General features: G+C 33.9%; 1 protein-coding gene across 5 annotated transcripts in view; it reads right to left on the minus strand.

The window, feature by feature from the left end:
* The window catches only part of CEP350 (centrosomal protein 350), a 133,051-nt gene that overhangs the window by 70,751 nt on the left and 41,533 nt on the right, over positions 1-20,767 (minus strand). For all 5 annotated transcript variants that reach the window (XM_061183056.1, XM_061183054.1, XM_061183055.1 and 2 more), the window contains 9 exons: positions 19,326-19,476; positions 17,765-17,937; positions 10,885-11,071; positions 8,300-8,520; positions 7,664-7,827; positions 3,857-3,967; positions 3,253-3,393; positions 1,895-2,031; positions 600-722 (listed from right to left, as the gene is read on the minus strand). In XM_061183056.1, the coding sequence (XP_061039039.1) occupies positions 600-722; positions 1,895-2,031; positions 3,253-3,393; positions 3,857-3,967; positions 7,664-7,827; positions 8,300-8,520; positions 10,885-11,071; positions 17,765-17,937; positions 19,326-19,476 (1,408 nt within the window). The remainder of the gene's footprint in view (positions 1-599; positions 723-1,894; positions 2,032-3,252; positions 3,394-3,856; positions 3,968-7,663; positions 7,828-8,299; positions 8,521-10,884; positions 11,072-17,764; positions 17,938-19,325; positions 19,477-20,767) is intronic.

Here is a 20,767-nt window from a genome sequence, read left to right on the forward strand (position 1 = left end):
TAAATTGAGGTTTTAGTATACTTTGACAATATAGGTATCCTACCTCTAAGAATGCTGGAAAGAGGCCTCTAAAACCTTTTAATCCAAGGACAGAACCACAATTGAAAATTATAGATGTTAATACTTGTGCCAAGTACAAGGACAAAGTATTCAATCTTCTTTCATAATGATAAAAATTAGTACATACAGAAATGTCAAAAAATATGGATGTCAGCAAAGCAATGTGCTTTGGAGCCAGACAAACCATGGTTCAATTCCTTGGTGTGCCACTAGCTATGTGACGGTGGGTGAGTTTCTTAACATCTCCATGGGCCTCAGTTCCCTTATCTATAAAAAGAGGATAATATCTGTCTTGGAAGATTGTTGTGAAGATTAAATGCAGGAAGAACAACTTACACAGTACTTGTACAATGTAGACTGTCAAGGAATGGTAGCTATATTATTACATGGAACAACTATTTTGTAAATCAGCTAATTAAATGGGGGAAGCCAGAACAGAAAGGAAGACACTATTTCATTTAAAGAAACAAGATTAAGGAATCAAAAAAAAGCAATGTCTAAGCCATTTATCAGACTTTACTAAATCAAACTCTTTTTACCTTCTATCGCGATTCTTGTATCTTGAAGACTCAGAATAACTATCATATGAAGGGGAAAACTTCTGATGCTTGGAGTCAAGGGTCCCTTCTTTACTCTGAGAGAGTGGACCAGATTGACTTTTCCTACAAAGAAAATAAAAACTGATTAAAACATTTAAAGTCTCAAACAAGAGAAAGATTTTTAAGTACTGCTTAATATTAACATGAGATAAAATCTTGAATGAATAGAAATTATGAAATAACTGTTATAAAGTATTTGAGAAAGAAAGGCATTTGCTCACAGAAAAGTGTACAACACATTAAAGAATATCTTCTATTTATTACGAGAAATAAACACAAATCACCCCAAGTATCAATGAATGTGAATAGAGACTTAAAATCTATGAATTAGAGACAGTCAAAATGTGATGTAAAAAAATACACATATGGGACTTCCCTGGTGGTGCAGTGGTTAGGATTCCGCCTGCCAGTGCAGGGGACACGGGAAGATCCCACATGCTGCGGAGCAGCTAAGCCCGTGCACCACAACTACTGAGCCTGCACTCTAGAGCCCCGAGTCATAACTACTGAGCCCAAGTGCCACAGCTACTGAAGCCCGCACTCCTAGAGCCCGTGCTCCGCAACAAGAGAAGCCACCGCAATGAGAAGCCCGCACATCTCAACGAACAGTAGCCCCCACTCGCCGCAACTAGAGAAAAGCCAGCACGCAGCAACGAAGACTCAACGCAGCCAAAAATAAATAAATAAAATAAATTTATTAAAAAAAAATTACACATAAACATGATGACATCACCCAGCCCTGCCTAAAAAACTCTCCAATGACTTTACATTGCTCCTAGAATAAACTCCAAAATCCATAAGATCTGCAAAGTTCTACCATAATCTGATCCCTGCATCATCTCCTACCATTCTCCTCTTTGCCCTTTGCCCCCAGTCACTTTGGTCTTCCTTCATCTTCTCCTCCACCTTTGCATGTATTGACCTGCCTATTCCTTACCTCCTTTACATCACTGACTCCCTTTCATCCACTAGATCTCACCATATGCTTTACTTCCTCAGGAAAACCTTCTCTGACCTCCTTGCTATTCAAACTCCTTTGTTGTATATCTCAAAGACATATGTTCCTTTCTTTCATAATGCTTAATTTGTAAGTGTTCATTCACTTAAAGGATATTTGATTAATGTCTCTCTTCCCCACCAGACTGTATGCCCATAACTGTATTTCCAGTACCCGCAACAGTGCCTGGGACATAATAGATACTCATGACATATTTGCTGAATGACTGGATATTAACCTATCTGTTTCAGCTCTTGTCCTTAGTTGTTTCACGAAGTCTGGAGCATACTGCCGCTGGTGGTCATATAGCGTTGCTAGGGGAGCTCCTGAAGCAGTGATGGCATCTGAGATATGAGTTCGAGTCAACTCTGCCATCTAAATATGAACACACACAAGGCAAAGTAGATATAAAAAGGTAACATCACAGAAGAACTGAGAGTGAGCAGAGTGTCTTAGAAAGATCACTGGATTGAGAGCAAGCAAATTCTGCCATATTAGGTAAAATATTGTGGGCATGTCATTTAGATTCTTTAAGTTTCAACAACTTCCTTATAAAAACAGAGCTAGACCACATGATTTCTAAGGTTTCACCCAGCTATAACAATCTATGAATTACTAGACAGAAAACCTTCAAGTCCAAAATAAGCCACAGTAAACCAAAAATTAAATCTTCCTTCAAGAATCAATTCAATTACAACTTCCTATCTAAGTCTTTTCTGACCAACAATGTGAAGTACACCTTCCCTACACTTAGCCATTATTGCCATGTATTATTCATTTGGTATTTATTCAATCACTGCTTTGACGAATTGAAGTGTTTTTGAAATCTTTGTTAATTGTAATCTAAAATTTTCTTGAGAAAAGAGACTCTATACTTATTTGCACAACCCCATGGTACCCATCATACAGTAGGTTCACGGCTTTTTAATAACAGAATCATTTCACAAACAGTCCTAAATAGTAACTGCTAAAATAAACTGTAACTTTATAGATTATGATATCCTATACAGAGACAGCAGTAAAACTATTTCTGGCTTTATCTTTGGTACAATTTAAAAAAAAGGACACTAATATCACTCTGGGTAACAATGAAACATCTTCATACAAAACAGATCCATGGCTCCGTGGGACTAAGATTGGGGACTGACTGCAAAGGGCATGAAAGAATATTTCCAATACTCTTAAAAGTTTTATTTCTTGATTATGGTGGTGTTCAGAGGAATAGATAGATACGATAAAGAAATATATATAGATACCTATATCTATCTGTCAAAACTCATAAAACTGTACACTTAAAATGGATATATTTTATTGTTTGTAAATTACACATCAATAAAATTGATATTTTTTTAAAAAGCTTACTCAGGGGCCAAAATATAGAGTTCTTCTGCATCTTTTTTCTGCCCCCTGTATCGTTCACATAGACAACACACTACAATAAATGATGCCTCATTTCAATAGGGTATGGCCCTCATTGAAAGTCACTTATCAAAAGTATGCATTCGCTAGATGTTAGAAACCCATGACTGCTAAGACCAAAGGTAATCAGACTGACTAAAAAGAACTAAAAGGAAAAGGGTTCTCGGTGGCTCTCACCTCACAGATTTGGCGTGCTGCATCTGTGGTCAGGCGAGCAGTCTCTGTTTGCTGAGCAGCTATTTTACAAGTTGCTTCCTGCAGGACTTCAGTTACATCCCGTTGTGATCTAACCACCTGCTGCAATGATTCCGCATGGACCTGTTAATAAAAGAGGGTGAAAAGAGAACTTACTTTATGTCTCAGTCTCATCCCACCCACATTAGTTTTAACTTGTAAATTTGTTTCATGGATCAAATGCCTTGAGGAAAAAAAACAAAACAAAACCTTTGACTACTATCTTGATTTCATGTCTTAAAATTTAGAGTTTAAAATCTGGAATCTTAAAATCACTGCTGAAGTTTAAGTCTTAACTCCACTGTTCACAAGTTGATGTGTCTGTAGACAAGTAACTACTGTGTACCTCAGTTTCCATTTCTCTAAACTGGGGATAGGCCTTGACTACTTAATTTCACAGGGTTGCTACAAGAATCAAATGACATGAAATTAACTCATATGGTATAACGTACTAAAACATTATTATTTACATCTTTCCTTTTTACTCCTATATAACTAAAAGAATACTAAAGTGATTTCAAGGATAGAAATTTGCAAAAGAAGCTACCTGAGCTGCTTTGCTTCGGGTTTCTTCTAATTGTCTCTGACACTCCAGAGCCTCTTGTTCAGCCTTCAATTTCAAAAGGGCCAAGTCTCTTTCATGGCGTTGCTGCTGTGCCTTCAAAATAAAGAAATGATCAACTATTAATTCTAAGATACTGAACTATTTTAATGCAGAAACTTAATTAAATAGAACGCTGTTTTCCTAACACAGATCTTTTGAAGCAGCTCATCAGAGCCTAAAGGAAAGACAGGAAATAGCGTAGACATCAACCATTTATCATTTATCTAAATATTTAGTGACCACCTACTGTGTGTCAAATAATGTAGTAATATAAGAAATTTCCAAGACATGCAGGACTAAGAACTCATATCAAAAAGCTGGTTTAAAAGAAAAGCTATGGTACCTAACTCTTTGGAGGAGATTAAAACATCCTAAATATAAGAATAAAGGTAATGCTTCACACCTCACAATTTTATGATTCCTTTATTTTGACTTTGAAGGAGCAGTTTCATAAAAATGTTGCCCTCCAAAACGTCTCCTTCTTAACAGGACTCTTTCTTACAATTATTCCATACGATGTTATCTATACATTTATATATTTTCATTTCTTCTGGAATAGTGCTAAATAACACAGGTTCTCTAAAGGTGGTAAGGCTGTATATAAAGTCATACAATGCCCTGTCCATATTTGGAAACCCAGAGATATAATGTATCCCTAAAATGGTAGATAACGTCAGCGGTTTTTCAGATTTCAAGGAAAGGATGACAACTGCAATAGGGCCATTTCCTCAATCCAGTGACTTTTTTAATAAAGTTGGTATCAGCCCCTCTCCACTGTCCACCAGTGAGCATTTGGAAATGTGTGGAGAGCTTTTACTGTCACAATGAATGGACAGAACTACTGTTATTTATTGGGAGGAATGTAGGAAGGCTAAACAGTTCCATACAAAAAAACTATCTATAGGTATTTTTTTTTTTAAATAAGTAGCTTTTATTTTTTTAAAATTAATTAATTAATTTATTTATTTTTGGCTGTGTTGGGTCTCCATTTCTGTGCAAGGGCTTTCTCTAGTTGTGGCAAGTGGGGGCCACTCTTCATCGCGGTGCGCGGGCCTCTCACTATCGCGGCCTCACTTGTTGCGGAGCACAGGCTCCAGACGCGCAGGCTCAGCAATTGTGGCTCATGGGCTTAGTTGCTCCGCGGCATGTGGGATCTTCCCAGACCAGGGCTCGAACCCGTGTCCCCTGCATTGGCAGGCAGACTCTCAACCACTGCGCCACCAGGGAAGCCCTATCTATAGGTATTTTAAGAGGAACAACTAGAAAATGAAATTGAAAAAAAATCATTTATCATTAAAAGACATAAAATATTTAAGAATAATTTTTAAAATGTGTAAGACCGCTACACTGAAAATTACACTGCTGAGAGAAATATTTAAAAACCTAAACAAATAGAAAAAGATACTATGTTCATGAATTAGAAGATGCAATATTGTTAAGATGTGAATTCTCCCCATACTGATCTATAGATTCAATGTCATTCAAATCAAAATGCCACCAGGCTTTTAAAATTTTTTGTAGAAACTGACAAACTGATTCTAAAAGTTATGCAGAAATGCAAAAACGTAGAATGGCCAAAACTATCTTGAGAAAGAACAAAGTTGGAGTAATTACAGCCTGATTTCAAGACTCACTATGGGGGAGGGGGGGAGGGATAAATTGGGAGATTGGGATTGACATATACACACTACTATATATAAAATAGATAACTAATAAGGACCTACTGTATAGCACAGGGGACTCCACTCAATACTTTGTAATGGCCTAAATGGGAAAAAAAACTAAAAAAGAGTGGATATATGCATATGTATAACTGATTCACTTTGCTGTACACCTGAAACCAACACAATATTGTAAATCAGCTGTATTCCAATAAAAAAAATTTTTTTAATTGAAAAAAATAGAAAAAAAAATAGTATGGTACTAATAAAGCTATAGTAAAATAGTATGGTACTAGAAAACCAGTATGGTACTAGACAAATAAGTCAATGGAAAAGAACAGAGTGCAGAAACAGACCAACACATAAATGATTACTTAAATGTTGATAAAGGTACCAAGGTAATTGAAGAAAACGGTGCTAGAACAACCAAACATCCATATGGGAGGAAAGAGTTTAACTTTGACCCCTTCCTCACAACCTGTAATTAACTTGAAATGGTTCACACACTTAAATATAAAAGCCAAAACTATAAAGCTTTGGGGAAAAAATAAAAGAATATCTTTGTTAGAGTATCTTAATATCTTAGGGTAGGCAAAGTTTTCTTAGAATACAAAAAGCACTACCCATAAAAGAAAAAGATTAAAAACTAGATTTCATCAAAATTAAAATCTTCTGCTCTTCAAAAGACATAGTTTAAAAAAATGAAAAGGCAAATCAAGGATGAAAAGCAATATTTGAGATATATCTGAAAAAGACTTGTTTCTAGAATACATAAAGAACTCCTACAACTCAATAAGTAAGACATCCCAATCATGAAATAGGCAAAAGATTTGAACAGATATTCACAAAAAAGACATAAGTTTGATCAATAAATATACTAAGAGATCAATCTCATCAATCATAAAAGAAATGCAAATTAAAACCACAATGAGATACTACTTCACCCTCACTACAATACACAATGATAGCAAAGATATAATATAACTAGAACTCTCATATATTGCTGTCAGAGTATAAGATGTTACAACTATTTTGGAAAACAGAATGGCAGTTTCTTATAAAGTTAAACATACACTTAACCCAAGCAATTATACTCCTAGGTATTTAGGCAAGAAAAATAAAAATATGTGTTGTATACAGAGCATTGCAAAAAAGTGTTCAGAGCAGGAATACGTACGGTAGCCAAAAACTGGAAATAATACAAATGTACATCAACAGGAGAATGGATAAATGAATTGTGATATATTCATCAATGGAATGTTACTCAGCAAAAAAACCAAAAGCAACACCATGGATGCAATAACATGGATTAATCTTAAAAACGTTATGTTGCATAAAATAAGCTAAACACAACAGAGTACAAAGTATACTTCCATTTTATGAAGTTCTAGAACTGGCAAAAATAAACTATGGTGATATGAATCAGAATACTAATTGCCTCTAGGAGGGGAGATTAACTGAAAAGGAGCCTGGGTGAAACTTCTGGGTGATTGAAGTGTTCTATATTTTGATTAGGGTGGTTGTTACATGTTCAAAACTCATCAAATTATACACTTAAATTCTGTGTATTTTATTATATTTAAATATTACCTCAGTTTAAAAAAAAAACAATATATATATACCAATAGCATTCCCACTGAGGAACACTGGATTTTTGTTAGCTAAGGGAAAGTCCTATTATCCTGGCCATTACCAAATACTTAGATCTCAGAAACTTTTCTTTTTAGTACAAATAAAGTATTAAAAAACAAAAACTCAGCCATTTCTGACCTGTCACAAAAAAGAGAAAATATTGAAAATGTTTGATAAGCTGATTTTCACACTGTCATGAAAAAAAGTAGAGAACGTGGAAAATGAAGTATTTGAAAGAAAATGACTGTTATTATTGTTCTGCTGCCAAATACTGCATGTTTAATTATCTTTTTAGCGTATGATAGTTTTTCTCAGGGTTATTTATAGGTACTGTATGACAGACTATTTTTTTCTACTTGGCAAGTTAAAGTTGTTTTTTTTAAACTCATCATTAAAACTATTTGAAATAGCAAAAAGAGAAAAAAACGCAGAAAACTAAAGAAAACTCTACAAATACCTTTATGATCTGAGCCAGAGACACACTCTCCTGCTGAGCAAGTGAAATGCCTCTAACTCTTTCTACATCTGATAGTTGGCGCACCGACTCCTCAATGGCACTCAAGTAACTGAGTTCTGCTGCCATACGATGCTGGAGGCCAGCAGGAGAAAAGCGCTTAGAACCTGGAAGGCATATAATTGTCAAATATCAAAGTTCACATGAAATTACGTCTCAGATTTCTAAAATTCATTTCTCATTTTAAAGTCCAAAACCAAGTCTGCTTTCCTCTGTAGGAAAGAGAGTGACTTATTAGTACAATGTTTCTTAACAGTTACTTCTTTTGTGTGTGTATGAGCACACTTACATGCATGTGTACATAATACATATATACCTATGAACACTTAGGAGTACATATATGGGATACATTTTTCAAGTGTCTTTTGAATAACGCTGGCAAAATGGGAAAAGTCACCACTATTGAATCTCTCGCGCTTTTCAATATTTATTTTCGGGCACAATTTTTGTTTACTACTTCAAAAAGTAATTGCATTCACTTGAAACAACATTTCTCTATGGTTTAATTGAAAGAAAAGAAATTTTTGGAAAAAAATTAATATCTTATTTTTTAAATTACAGCTGCATGGATCTACTTGCCTGGTGTTGAAGCCATCTCTGTCGTCGTTCTGCTGGCAGCCAGGTTCGTATCAGCAAAAGTTGCATTAGGCTTAAATCCTGTTATAGTTGGAGTCACTACTATTGAGGATTTAGATCTTTCTAATGAAGTTCCTGGAAGGTCAAACTGCAACAATTTCTGGGAACTTGGAGATAGGGGAGAAGTTGGCGTTTTCTGTGATCTTCCCTTGTCTGATGAGACACTAGAAGTTTTGTTTCATAAAGACATTAGAGAAAGGAAAACTACTTCAAGAACCATCTAAACAATTAATAAGAACAACATGCATAACTTTATTAACATTAGCCTCAAAAAGCTGTGATTCAGGCATTTATTCATTTAACAGAGTCGCTGTGCTGAGTGAATGACTATGAATACTCCTCTTACTGCTAGATTTACAGTGGGGAACAAGCTAGGGACAAACCCTGCCCAAAATAATATGGAAAAGGAGTCTCTTGATTAAATTGGCACTTAACTCTTTCCTCTACAATGTACATTTATCGTGAATCACTTATTGTAGTATCAGGCAAAATTCTCTAGAATACTTGGAGCTTATACAGAAATAAAATTACAACCATACAAAAAGGCAAGGTCAAGCCTATTTTATAAAAAATATCTTAAAATATGTCTCTGAAAGAGAATAAAATATCATTTTTATGTTAAAAAATTTTAAATGACAAAAATTACTTGTTATTCCTCTTAACCAAAAAGTCACAGCAAAAATTTTTCATACTAACCATCTCTAAATACTTTATATATGTCCATTTGTTTCTGTCCACTTTTTAATGCTATAGCTCTTTCCTGAACTTTCTAAGAAGTAACCTCTCATAGCAGTTTGATTAAAACAACTCAAGGACACCGGGCACATGTCTAGCCCCTCTTTGAGAAATCATGCTCATTAAAGGTATTGTTTCTCATAACAAGAAGCATGCTGCCTTGCACTAACCATTTATTTACTGACTAAATTACTCAAATACCCTATAAAGCATGTTAGCAGTTACCATATTTCAACATACTAAAGCAAGCTTACTTTTAGCTTTAATAAAACTATGAGACGGTTTTCAAAGGTAAACATTTCTCTTATACCAGCATTTAAATATTTGAATAAAAGTAGTCTTGAGAGGCACTCACTTGTTTCCAGTGACGTTTAATTTTCTGACGGTTTAGAGAAATACATTTTTAACAGTCCGATAATTTCATTTATGGAACATAAAAAGAATTATCATTACTGCTGTCTCCTAATAGATCTCCATGAAAGAATTCCAACACAACATCAAAACAAACTACTCTGTCTGAATCTCACCTTACGGTTTTACAAGACGAATTTATATTTGTTCTGCAGAGACTTCCCCAGATTAGCATTTCCAATGATGTTAGTTAAGTTTTCCAAAAAATAAAAAGGAAACAAAGGGAAAGAGTGTGGAGACAGACAGTGTCTACAGCCATGTAAGTTAAGAAAAAAATAGGTTAAATAATTTTTAAAAAATCTGGACTCCTTTGTATCAAAACCTCAAATTGTTTTATCCACTGTGAATCTCCACAGGTGGAAAAGTGGGGGTCTAGACTACAGTATGGGGCATTTATCAACTTATTTGGCTATGGATTCTGTTTCAGAAATGTTTAACTTTGTAGATTTTGCCAATTAAATCATCAGAGTATCTCTTAAGGAAAGGTAAAGTTTTCTGAATTCCAAAATCATTGACAAAGAAATTAAAATTCAACTTTAAACATAACAATGATGGTATTAATGATACAGCATTATCTGCAACATGAAAGCATTAAAAATGATTATCTGTATGTGACACTGTACTAGAAAAAGCACATAGTTTTAAAATAAAAAAGAAATATTCATGTCTTCTCAGAGCTTAAGTTTCCAGAAGGACAAAACCAGTGCAGCAGATAAAAAGTCATGGAGACAGAGTAGGAACTGTACATAAAGCAATAGTTATGTGTAAGCAATAGGCTAAGTGCATAATATATTATGATATTAAAAAGAAGGAAAAAAACAGAGTGTACAAGTTCCATAATCAATGTAAGAGTGAGATTTCAAAATCTGCTTGAGTCATCTAATAAGTTGAGCAGAAGAGAAAAGTTCAGAGGTACAAATAAACAATGATACCAAAAGAACACTAAGCGGTTGTGTTTAAAGAGTGGAAGAATACAGTTGATAAGAAAACTGTATAAACAAAGGAAATAAGATAGTCTTTGGTAGCCTAGTGATAACACTTCAAATAAAGTTAAGCTCTTAATGTTGATCTGTGGGGTAACTGTGAGCTCCCAGAGTATTCTAAGGAGAGTAGTTGCTTGGTCAAAGGATTGAGTCAAGAAAACAACTGTGGCAATGGCATTTAGAATAGAAAGGTAGGTTGTGCTAGAGGCAGAGAATTCCTGTGGGAGTGGTTGTAATTGTTTAGGTGAGAGATGACTATATTCTAAAATACAGATAATGACTAGAGCTATGAACAAAACCACAAAAAAACATAAATTTATTAAGTGAATTCTCTGAACATCAATGGTATTGTAACTTTAAGTAAATATGAATTACAGTATAAAATATGCATTACTTTACCTCAAAGAATGCCCAGAAAGATCCTCCAAAGTGCTATCAGTGTCAAGAGTCTGCTCACAATCTTTAACAGAAAGTTTGCTACCGGTCCCAGATTTCTTTCCTTGATGAGAGCCACGGTCTGAACTAGAGTGTCCTTTTTCTTCATCAAGAAGTGAGTTCTGAATATTTCCAGTGAGTGAATCTAGCCCTGTAAAGTAAATTTCTTATAAAAACTGATTCCCAATATTAGAAGCTACTGAGAGAGAACTGATACCTAGATTTCAATAAAATAACAAAAAGTACAAACCAGAATATCTTAAAATGGACTTTAAAAAAATTTGCTTTTCATATCTAAGATAAAGCAGTTCTTCATTCTTCGCTTCCATTTAAGGAAAGTGAAATTTCTTCCATTAATATCTCCCACTTGCTATTAAAAAATAAATTGTTCTTAGATCAAATGTTTAAAAAAAAAGACAAATATATTAAACAAGAATGAAGTACTACTCTATCCCTATAAAAAAGTAACCAAAAGGAAATTTTTTAAGGATAAAACCCAGAGGTAAGAGAAAAATGGTATCAACTGCCAACTGAACTATATAATCCTTTCAAAAAACTCTATGGCAAGAACTAAGTAGCCAGATTCATAAAACTGTTCATATTCTCTGACTAAGAATAATCTTACTTACAGGGGTATCTTAAGGAGATTATTGAAACAAACAAAACACAAATTGTGCATGACATTCAATGCATAACTTTATAATTAAAAAAATTTCGGGACTTCCCTGGTGGCACAGTGGTTAAGAATCAGCCTGCCAATGCAGGGGACATGGGTTCGAGCTCTGGTCTGGGAAGATCCCACATGCCATGGAGCAACTAAGCCCATGCGCCACAACTACTGAGCCTGTGCTCTAGAGCCCGCGAGCCACAACTACTGAGCCCACGTGCCTAGAGCCCATGCTCCGCAACAAAGACAAGCCACCGCAATAAGAAGCCCGAGCACTGCAACGAAGAGTAGCCCCCGCTCACTACAACTAGAGAAAGCCCGTGCGCAGCAATGAAGACCCAACACAGCCCAAAATAAGTTAATTAAAAAAAAATTTCAACCTACATTTCCGACAATAGAATTGTCTATATTACATAGATAATAGTAACTTGAATATTTAAATAGCACTCTGTAATTTAAAATGCACTGCATATATATTACCTTATTGCTCTTAAACACCTTATGAAGTGGGTACCATATAATTAATTTGCTGATGCGGTAACTAGAGATCTATGAGGCTAAATAACTTAAGGATACACAGTCGATAGCAGAAATGGGACATAAACCCAGGCCTCATGACTCTAAGTCTAGGGCATTGTTCACCTTGGTGATATGTTTCAATAGCAGCACAGAAAAATATTTGCTAGGTTAAAAAAAAAAAGCAGAAAAAAGAATCATGTGCACATTTTAATGACAGTTAAAAAAATTTTTTTAATGTAGATATATGGTTAAAGATCAAAAGAAAATGGAAAAGTAAAGAAAAAAACAATTATGCTGCACACCCATGTTCACAGCAGCATTAATCACAACAGCCAAAAGACAGAAGTAACTCAAGTGTCCTTCAACAATGACTGCAATAACAAAACATGGTATATACATACAATGAAACATTAGTCAGCCTTAAAAAGGAAGGACATTTTGACACATGCTACAACATGGATGAACTTTGACAACATCATGCTAAGTAAAATAAGCCATCCAGTCACAAAAGAACAAATATTGTATGATTATACACCTATATGAGGTCCTAGAGTAGGCAAATTCATAGAGACGCACAAAGTAGAACAGCTGTTACCAGGGGCTAAAGGGAGGAGAAAATGAGAGTTATTATTTAGTGGGTATAGAGTTTCAGTCTGGGATAACGAAACAGTTGTGGAGATGGATAAAATGGTGATAGTTGCACAAAAGTGTGAATGTACTTAATGCCACTGAACTGGACATTTAACAATGGTTAAATTTCCTAGTCAAATTCATAGAGACAGAAAGTAGAACGGTGGCTGCCAGGGGCTGGAGAGGGAGGAATAGGGAGTCACTGTTTAATAGGTACAGAGTTTCAGTACAGGAGGATGAAGACGTTCTGGAGATCTATGGTAGTGAAACTTCGTTGTAAACAGTGTGAATAAATTTAACGCCACTGAATGGTACGCTTAAAAATGGTTAAAATGGCAAATTTTATGTTAGCTATTTTTACCAATAAAAAATAGGTAAATTTAAAAATTATGCCATATTATGCTGTAGTGATAGTAATAAGGTAACAATTTTTCATTAAAATTTGGTTTAAAAAAGGAAAAATGAGAACAGTCTTACGATATGAGAAATATCAAACCCAACTATCAATCAAAGAAATGCAAATCACTTCAATGAGATGCCATTTTTCATTATTAGATTAGCAAATATTTTTAAAGTAATGAAACCTTGAGTGTCATTCAGTACACACAGGAAATAATACTCATACACCATTTTCATGGGAGTGCAAACTCATATATCCTTTCTTGAGGACAACTCAAAAAATATATAAAAATCATTTTCCAGCCAAGCCCTTGACTCAGAAATTCCACCTGACTCATCGTAATTCATCCTAGGAAGCTATGTAAAGATATATACAATGAATTAAATATGCTGACTGCATTATCATAATGGGGAGAAAAACACACAAATAATCTAGACGATTATTAATCAATGAGAAAGGATTCTATAATCTAAAATCTATTCATGATCCCTAGGCTAGAAGCAAGCTGTTAATACTGTTTATCTCTAATTTTTCCATAATAAAGACGCACTCTTATAATAAAAACACTTCATTCATTTAATATATTTTTTTGAAAATAAATACACAATTGAAAAATTGTTCTTGATTTCAAAAAACTAGAAATTGTAGACAATACAATGGTCTAAGCAAGAAAGATCTAAACTCCAAACAAGGGACCTATACGCAAAGAAAACGTTTGCCCGCAGTTTAAAAGACTGCCAAAGGAAAGTATATTTATATGTTTTAAAGTTAAATTAAGATAAATAATTTTTTCTTATGATTACCACTTTAATCTACCAACTATTTTCAACTACATTGGGAAGGAGCTGAGTGAGCATGCAGACAATCTTTTTCACCACCAGATGGAGCATATACAACAAAATTTACACATCTTAGAACTTTGGGATAAAGTACTAAGTTTAAGTTGATGCTGTGGAAAGTAAAATATATGGGTTTTTTTTAAGGCATTGTGAGAGGGATCAGGGAAACTGAAAGCCAAAAACAGTACCTGTATTTCATCTAACCAAGTTTTAGATTATAATTTTTAAAACCTATACTGAATCATATTGTTTATACTCATATATTTAATATATCATGATATCTTAACTTGTACAATATATTGCAGTAGAAGGTACACTTGATTTAGGAGTTAGAAGCCAGAATCTAGGCTTCGCCAGTAACTAGTTAGTAACCTTAGGTGAGACACTAACATAACAAAGAATAACAACTGCAAAATAAAAGAACTGAGCAAGATCGGCATTTCCCAAAATGTATTCTGCTGAATTCTAATGTAACATGCTGATTGAAGAACTGATTCTGTGGTCAAATAAATTTGAAAAATACTTCATACTATAGCCTCATCCTCATCCTAAAATAAATAATCCATATTAGCACATTAAAAGTGTTGATGAACACCAAAAGCACAAGCACCAAAAGAAAAAGAAATATGTGAGACTACATCAAACTAAAAAACTTCCACATTTTGTCTTCATCAACAAAATAAAAAGACAACCTATGGTAAAATACTTACAAATCATATACCTGATAAGGGCTTAATATCCAAAATACATAAAGAATTCACACAACTCAATAGCAAACAATCCAGTTAAAACATGGGCAAAGGAACTGAATAGACAGTTTTCTAAAGGGAAACAGTATGGAGGTTCCTCAAAAAACTAAAGTAGAACTACCATATGATCCAGCAATTCCACTTCTGGGATTTTATCCAAAGAATATGAAAACACTAATTTGAAAATATATATGCACTCTGATGTTCATTGCAGCATTATTCACAACAGCCAAAATATGGAAACAACCATCCATCAATGGATGAAGGGATAAAGAGGTGGTATATATACAATGGAATATTATTCGACCATGAGAAAGAAGGACATCCTGCCATTTGTGACAACATGGATGGACCTTGAGGGCACTGTGCTAAGTGAAATAAGTCAGACAGAGGAAGACAAATACTGTATAATATCACTTATATGTGGAACCTAAAAAATCCAAACTCGTAAAAGGACAGAGTAGAAAAGTAGTTGTCAGGGGTAGAGGAAATAGGGAGATATTGGTAAAAGGTTACCAACTTTCAGCTATAAGATAAATAAGGTCCAAGGATCTAATGTATAACATGGTGACTGTAGTTGATAACACCGTATCGTATAACTGAAATTTGCTAAGAGAGTAGAACTTAAATGTTCTCACCAATATATATATATAGTGACGGATGTGTTAGTTAACGGACTAGATGGAAGGAATTCTTTCACAATATATATGTATATCAAATCATCACGATGTACACTTTAATTACCTTACAATTTTATTTGTCAATTATCTCTTAATACAGCTGAAAAAATTAAAAGAAAAAAAAAAAGTGTTGATGAATCCTGCAAGAAAGAAGCCTGTTTCACTCTAAAAGCTCTTCCCAAGTTTATGGAACCATGGAGCTCTTTTATCCTCAGAATACTTATGAAACAGCCTATTGCATTGAATCAGTATTTCACAAGAAAAGGCAGGCTTTGGGAAGTGTTGATAAAATGATGTCTAATGTTCCTGCCAAAGACTTTCAGAACACTTCCAATCTGCAAGAGAATTATACTAGGTTAATGATTTAAAAAGAATCTATTCCTAGCACTCTCACATTGGAAGTATAAAGTGGCACTAGCTTTCTGAAGAACTATTTGGCAAAATGTATCCAAATTTTAAGCACGGCATACTCAGTGTCCCATTATCTCCCTTCTAGGATTTTCTCTTAAAGGAAAGAACCAGATCAAATGCATAAAGATGCATTTGTAAGGATATTCAATGCAGCAGTGTTTACAATAGGAAAAAAAAAAAAAAAGAACCTAAATGTCTAGCAATGGGGAATTGGCTAAATAAATTACAATATATTCAAATAACAGAACACTAGGTAGTCACTACAAAGGGTTATTTACTAACATAGAAAGGTATCTGTAACCCATTAACAGAAAAAAATATCACATAAAATGTGATCTTGTACATGTAACGTTTTCTATTTACATACACCTACTGATTGTCTGGAAGGATTCTTACTAAAAATGTTAACATTTCACATCCATTAGAATGTCTGTTCTTCAAAAAAAACAAAAACCCAGAAAACAACAAGGGTTATTTTAGTATGTATGTGGAGCAACTGGAACTCTTGTGCACTACTGGTGAGAATGTAAAAGGTTGTAGCTGCTATGGAAAACCGTATGGCAGTTCCTCAAAAAAATAAATATAGAAATGCCTTTTGATCCAGCAAGTCTACAACTGGGTATATACAAAAAAGAACTGAAAGTAGGGATTCAAATAGTATTTGCACACCAGTGTTCATGTCCACATTATTCCCAATAGCCGAAAGGTTGAAACAACCAAGATATCCATCAACTGATGAAAGAATACACAAAACGTGGTATATACATATAATGGAAAATTATTCAGCCTTAAAAAGGAAGGACATTCTGACACATGCTACAACATGGATGAAATGTGAAGACGTTATGTGAAATGAAATAAGCCAGACACACAAAGACGAATATTGCATGATGCCACTTATATGAAGTACCTAGAGTAGTCAAGTTCATAGAGACAGAAAGTAGAACAGTGGTTAACAGGGGCTCAGGGAAGGAAGGAAAGGGAAATTACTGTTTAATGGGTTCAGAGTTTCAGCATGGGATGATGAAAAAGTTCTGGAATTAGGTAATGACGATGGTTGTACAACACTGTGAATGTGCTTAACAGCACTGTATTGTACACTTGAAAATGGATGGAATGATGAAGTTTACATTATGTATATTTTACCATAATAAACTAAAATAAAATCTAAAATAATGTTAACATTGGTTATCTCTAGGTAGAGGGAATACAGGTGATTTTTAATTTTTAAATATTTTCTATATTTACAGATTTCCCCTCCCCCCCCCTTTTTTTTTAACTCAATGAGCAATTTTTTACTATCAGAAAAAATAATTTTGGAGGCAAAATCATTCCTTAGGGACCATCCAGTGAGCTTAAGAGGCCTTTGCCTAATTACTGTTATCTTCTCACCTCTAGGCCTACAGAGCAAATGAGATGTACACATACACGTAAGCTTCGAAATTACCATATAAAGCATCTATTATCATCTTCATTTTATAGATAAGGAAACTTGAGTATTATATTTATTTAATAACACTCAGAAATGTACATGATATAAAGTTTTTTAAAAAGCAGTTGCAAGACAATATGATTTCATTTCTGTTTTTTAAATAAAAATGTATGTGGGAGTGTGCCTGATTTTATGTATATACTGGAAAAATAGGCACCAAAAACATTAATAGTAGTTACCTCTGAGCAGAAGACTCAATAGAGATTTATGTTTCTTGCATGATTATTTATCTACAATCCTTAATTTTTTATCATTGTTAATGTATTCCTTTTGTACTAAGCGTAAGATTTATAATGTCATATATCAAAAGGTATTGTTGTAATGATAAATAAATATGAAAGCCAATTACATTATCATAAAGAAATTCATCTAACTTACGAAATGAAATCATAACTTTAGATCACTATCACAAAGCCACTGGTAAGAGAAAAAAATTACCATGTAGAATTCCACTTACATTCTATCTTTTCCTTTTTTCCTTTCTTTCCTTTAGAAGAAGAAGATGAACGAGACGACGCAGCAGACTGGGCCCCTGATGAGTGCTGGGAGGTAACATCCACAGAGGAAAGATCACAGGCAGACTTCCTGCTAGAATGATCCTCCTGGATGCCTAAACTGTTACTACCAATACTGTCAAAGAATAAGTAATAGTGGTTAAAGCAAGAAATAAAAAGTCTCAAATCACAGCTCAAACTATAGATATTTTAAAATCTATTTAGTCACAAGGAGAATATAACTATAATCAAACTTTTCTTGGTTTCTTACTACCAGAAACCTGGATCATTCCCTATGACTCAATTTACTGCTGAGAAAGGTCTCAGGCAGTTTTTTACTGAAGTGAAACCAATAAAAACGGGTAATTCAGAAACATAAAAGAAAAAAATATAATGTTGGATACTGAAAAATGTGGCCTCAATTTCTATTCAAATTTATAATTTATTATTTTCCTTCTGATAATCTTATAGGGAACAATAATTTAATATGCTCTACTTCAACTGAGAAATAAAATGCAATAAATCATATTGACTGGTGATATTAAATGTCAACACAATTAAATCCTTGCAAGTCTTGATTTAAAAATTAGTCTTTTCTTTAAAGTTCAAAATTTAAAATTATACTTCTCCTGCTATAATCTTAATACTTATTTTCATTAATCCAGCTAGATATAACTAATTTTTAAAAGATCATCCAATAATTTTATGTGCATTACAATTTGTAATTTGTGAAGAAAGTTACACTGCATGTGAGTAATTACAGATTATTTTATATGGTAACAAAATTTAGGGAGGAAATTCTCTCTGGCAAAATCTGATTCACTTACTATATGACGCTGTACAAGTAACAACCTTAGTGCTTCAGTTTCCTCTCTCAAGTAGGAATAATAACAAAAATACTTATATCAGGCTATTGTAAGAATGAGTTAATACAGGTAAAGCCCACTCAGTCCTCTCAGGGCCTTGTACATTAAGTGCTCAATAAGTATTAACGTTATAATATTGCTATTTTTCAAAGATTTGCAAAATTTTAGATGTTATCCCAATTATAAAAAAATTTACTGATTACTTAGGATCATGAAGTCAAGGGTCTATCTAGTCATCTTCAATTCTATCACAGAAAACCATTTCTTAATCATCTCACATTAATATACCATGGGATAGTTTTCCCAATACTAACCTCTACTGGGGATTCAAAGATTGATATAACAACCTGTATTTTGCTTATTATGTGCCAGGCCCTGTTATACATACTTTGTATTTCACTGAATATTCGTAATACTTTAACAGAGAAGAAAACTGAGCCACAGGGAAATTAAGCAATATGCCCAAAGACAAACAACTAATAATTAGGAGAGCCAGTATTTAAACCCACACAGTCTGGATCCAGACCCCAAGCTCTTAATAACCACTATGCTATCTTTAAACAAGGAAAATTTGACTAATATTCAGACCATAGTTCTCATTTGTACATTTTTCTCACTCTTCAGATTTTGCTCCATACTGTCAACATATTCTTCTTACTTGGGTTCAAGAGCTGACTTTTTTTCTGTCAAAGTCCCACTCCCTACAGAGGAGACAAAATCATCTTCATATGAAATGCTGCTTAGAGGGGTTGTGATGGCATTCAAAGGCCGTGATGCTGATGTTCCTCTTTCCAACCTGTCTTCAAATCCTGTCAAAAGTAATAATTGAAATGTGTTTTAAAACAAAAATTAAAAAAACTATAAGCAACGCATTCCATAACCTGGAGATTAACAACACGGATTTAGGGACATTTTAGTTTGCTTTTATTAGGGCTTCTTTTCAAGTTATCTTTATACCTAACAGTACATTTTTAACTTTTTATTAGGGAAATTTTCAAACATACATGACAATAGAGAGAATCATACAATGAAACCAGTGCATCCATCACCCACCTTTAACAATTATCAATACATGACCAATCTAGTTTCAATTAAACTTCCTATTCCCTCCATCTGTAACTCTCCCCAAATATTACTTTGAAACAAATCCCAGATAACATATCATTTCAACTCTAAACATTTCAGTATAATATCTCAATGAAAATCTAACAGAAGGATTTAAGAACAAATCCAACTTTCTTGTGAAAAAAAATGGAGGGTGTTGATTTAAAAGCACTTTGCTTTAACCAAAAGAACTTTAATATCTGAAGAACTTTAAAATTATCACCTATAGAAATAAGTGTTAAACAAAAGAGATCAATAGCACGTATAGGTCTGCACAAGATCATACTGAAGTGGCTAAATATAAATTCTAGGAAAATGCAATGGGATACCCAATTAAGCATAAGCTGAACAGATGAAATCAATTCATTTGTCAGATAAGTTGCTCACTATGTAGAATGGAAATGAAAAACCACAGTATCCATGGCTGACTTAGGGCTCAGCCTCACTCTCCAACTTGGGAATTCTAAGGTTATACTAGCATAAGATGTGTAGAATCCACCTACAGTAGAAGAACAGAGAAAGGGACTTGAAGGAATTGAGGCCACCACAGAAAAGGAAAAGTTGTGTTGCAGGATTTCAGGGATAAGAAGGGAACTTTAAAAGTTATTGTTTCAGGACCCAAATATATAGCTACACTACTCTCGAAGTCTGTTTTCAAAATTAGTTTTGACAAACAGTAATAGATCTGTTTCCACATTAGAAATGTTACTGCAGTTGCCCCTCTCAATTCTTGACCACTATATTCCCAGTGATTCGCACACAAATCACTGTTTTAAGAAATATACTTATTTTCTATCTAAATATATAACTCTGGTCACAGTAAACCTAGTATACACTTGATACATACCAATCCTGAACATCACCTATGAATTTCTCTAAATTAGACCAAAATTTCTATAACCACCAACCACTGTTTTATGCCAATAACAGCTAAAAACTAAAATTTTAAAGATTAAATTAGAATACTCTAGTTGAAGCTTGCAGATAACTCAGATT

The sequence above is a fragment of the Eubalaena glacialis genome, chromosome 3 (genome assembly GCF_028564815.1).
Source record: "Eubalaena glacialis isolate mEubGla1 chromosome 3, mEubGla1.1.hap2.+ XY, whole genome shotgun sequence".
In the NCBI taxonomy this organism is placed as follows: Eukaryota; Metazoa; Chordata; class Mammalia; order Artiodactyla; family Balaenidae; genus Eubalaena; species Eubalaena glacialis.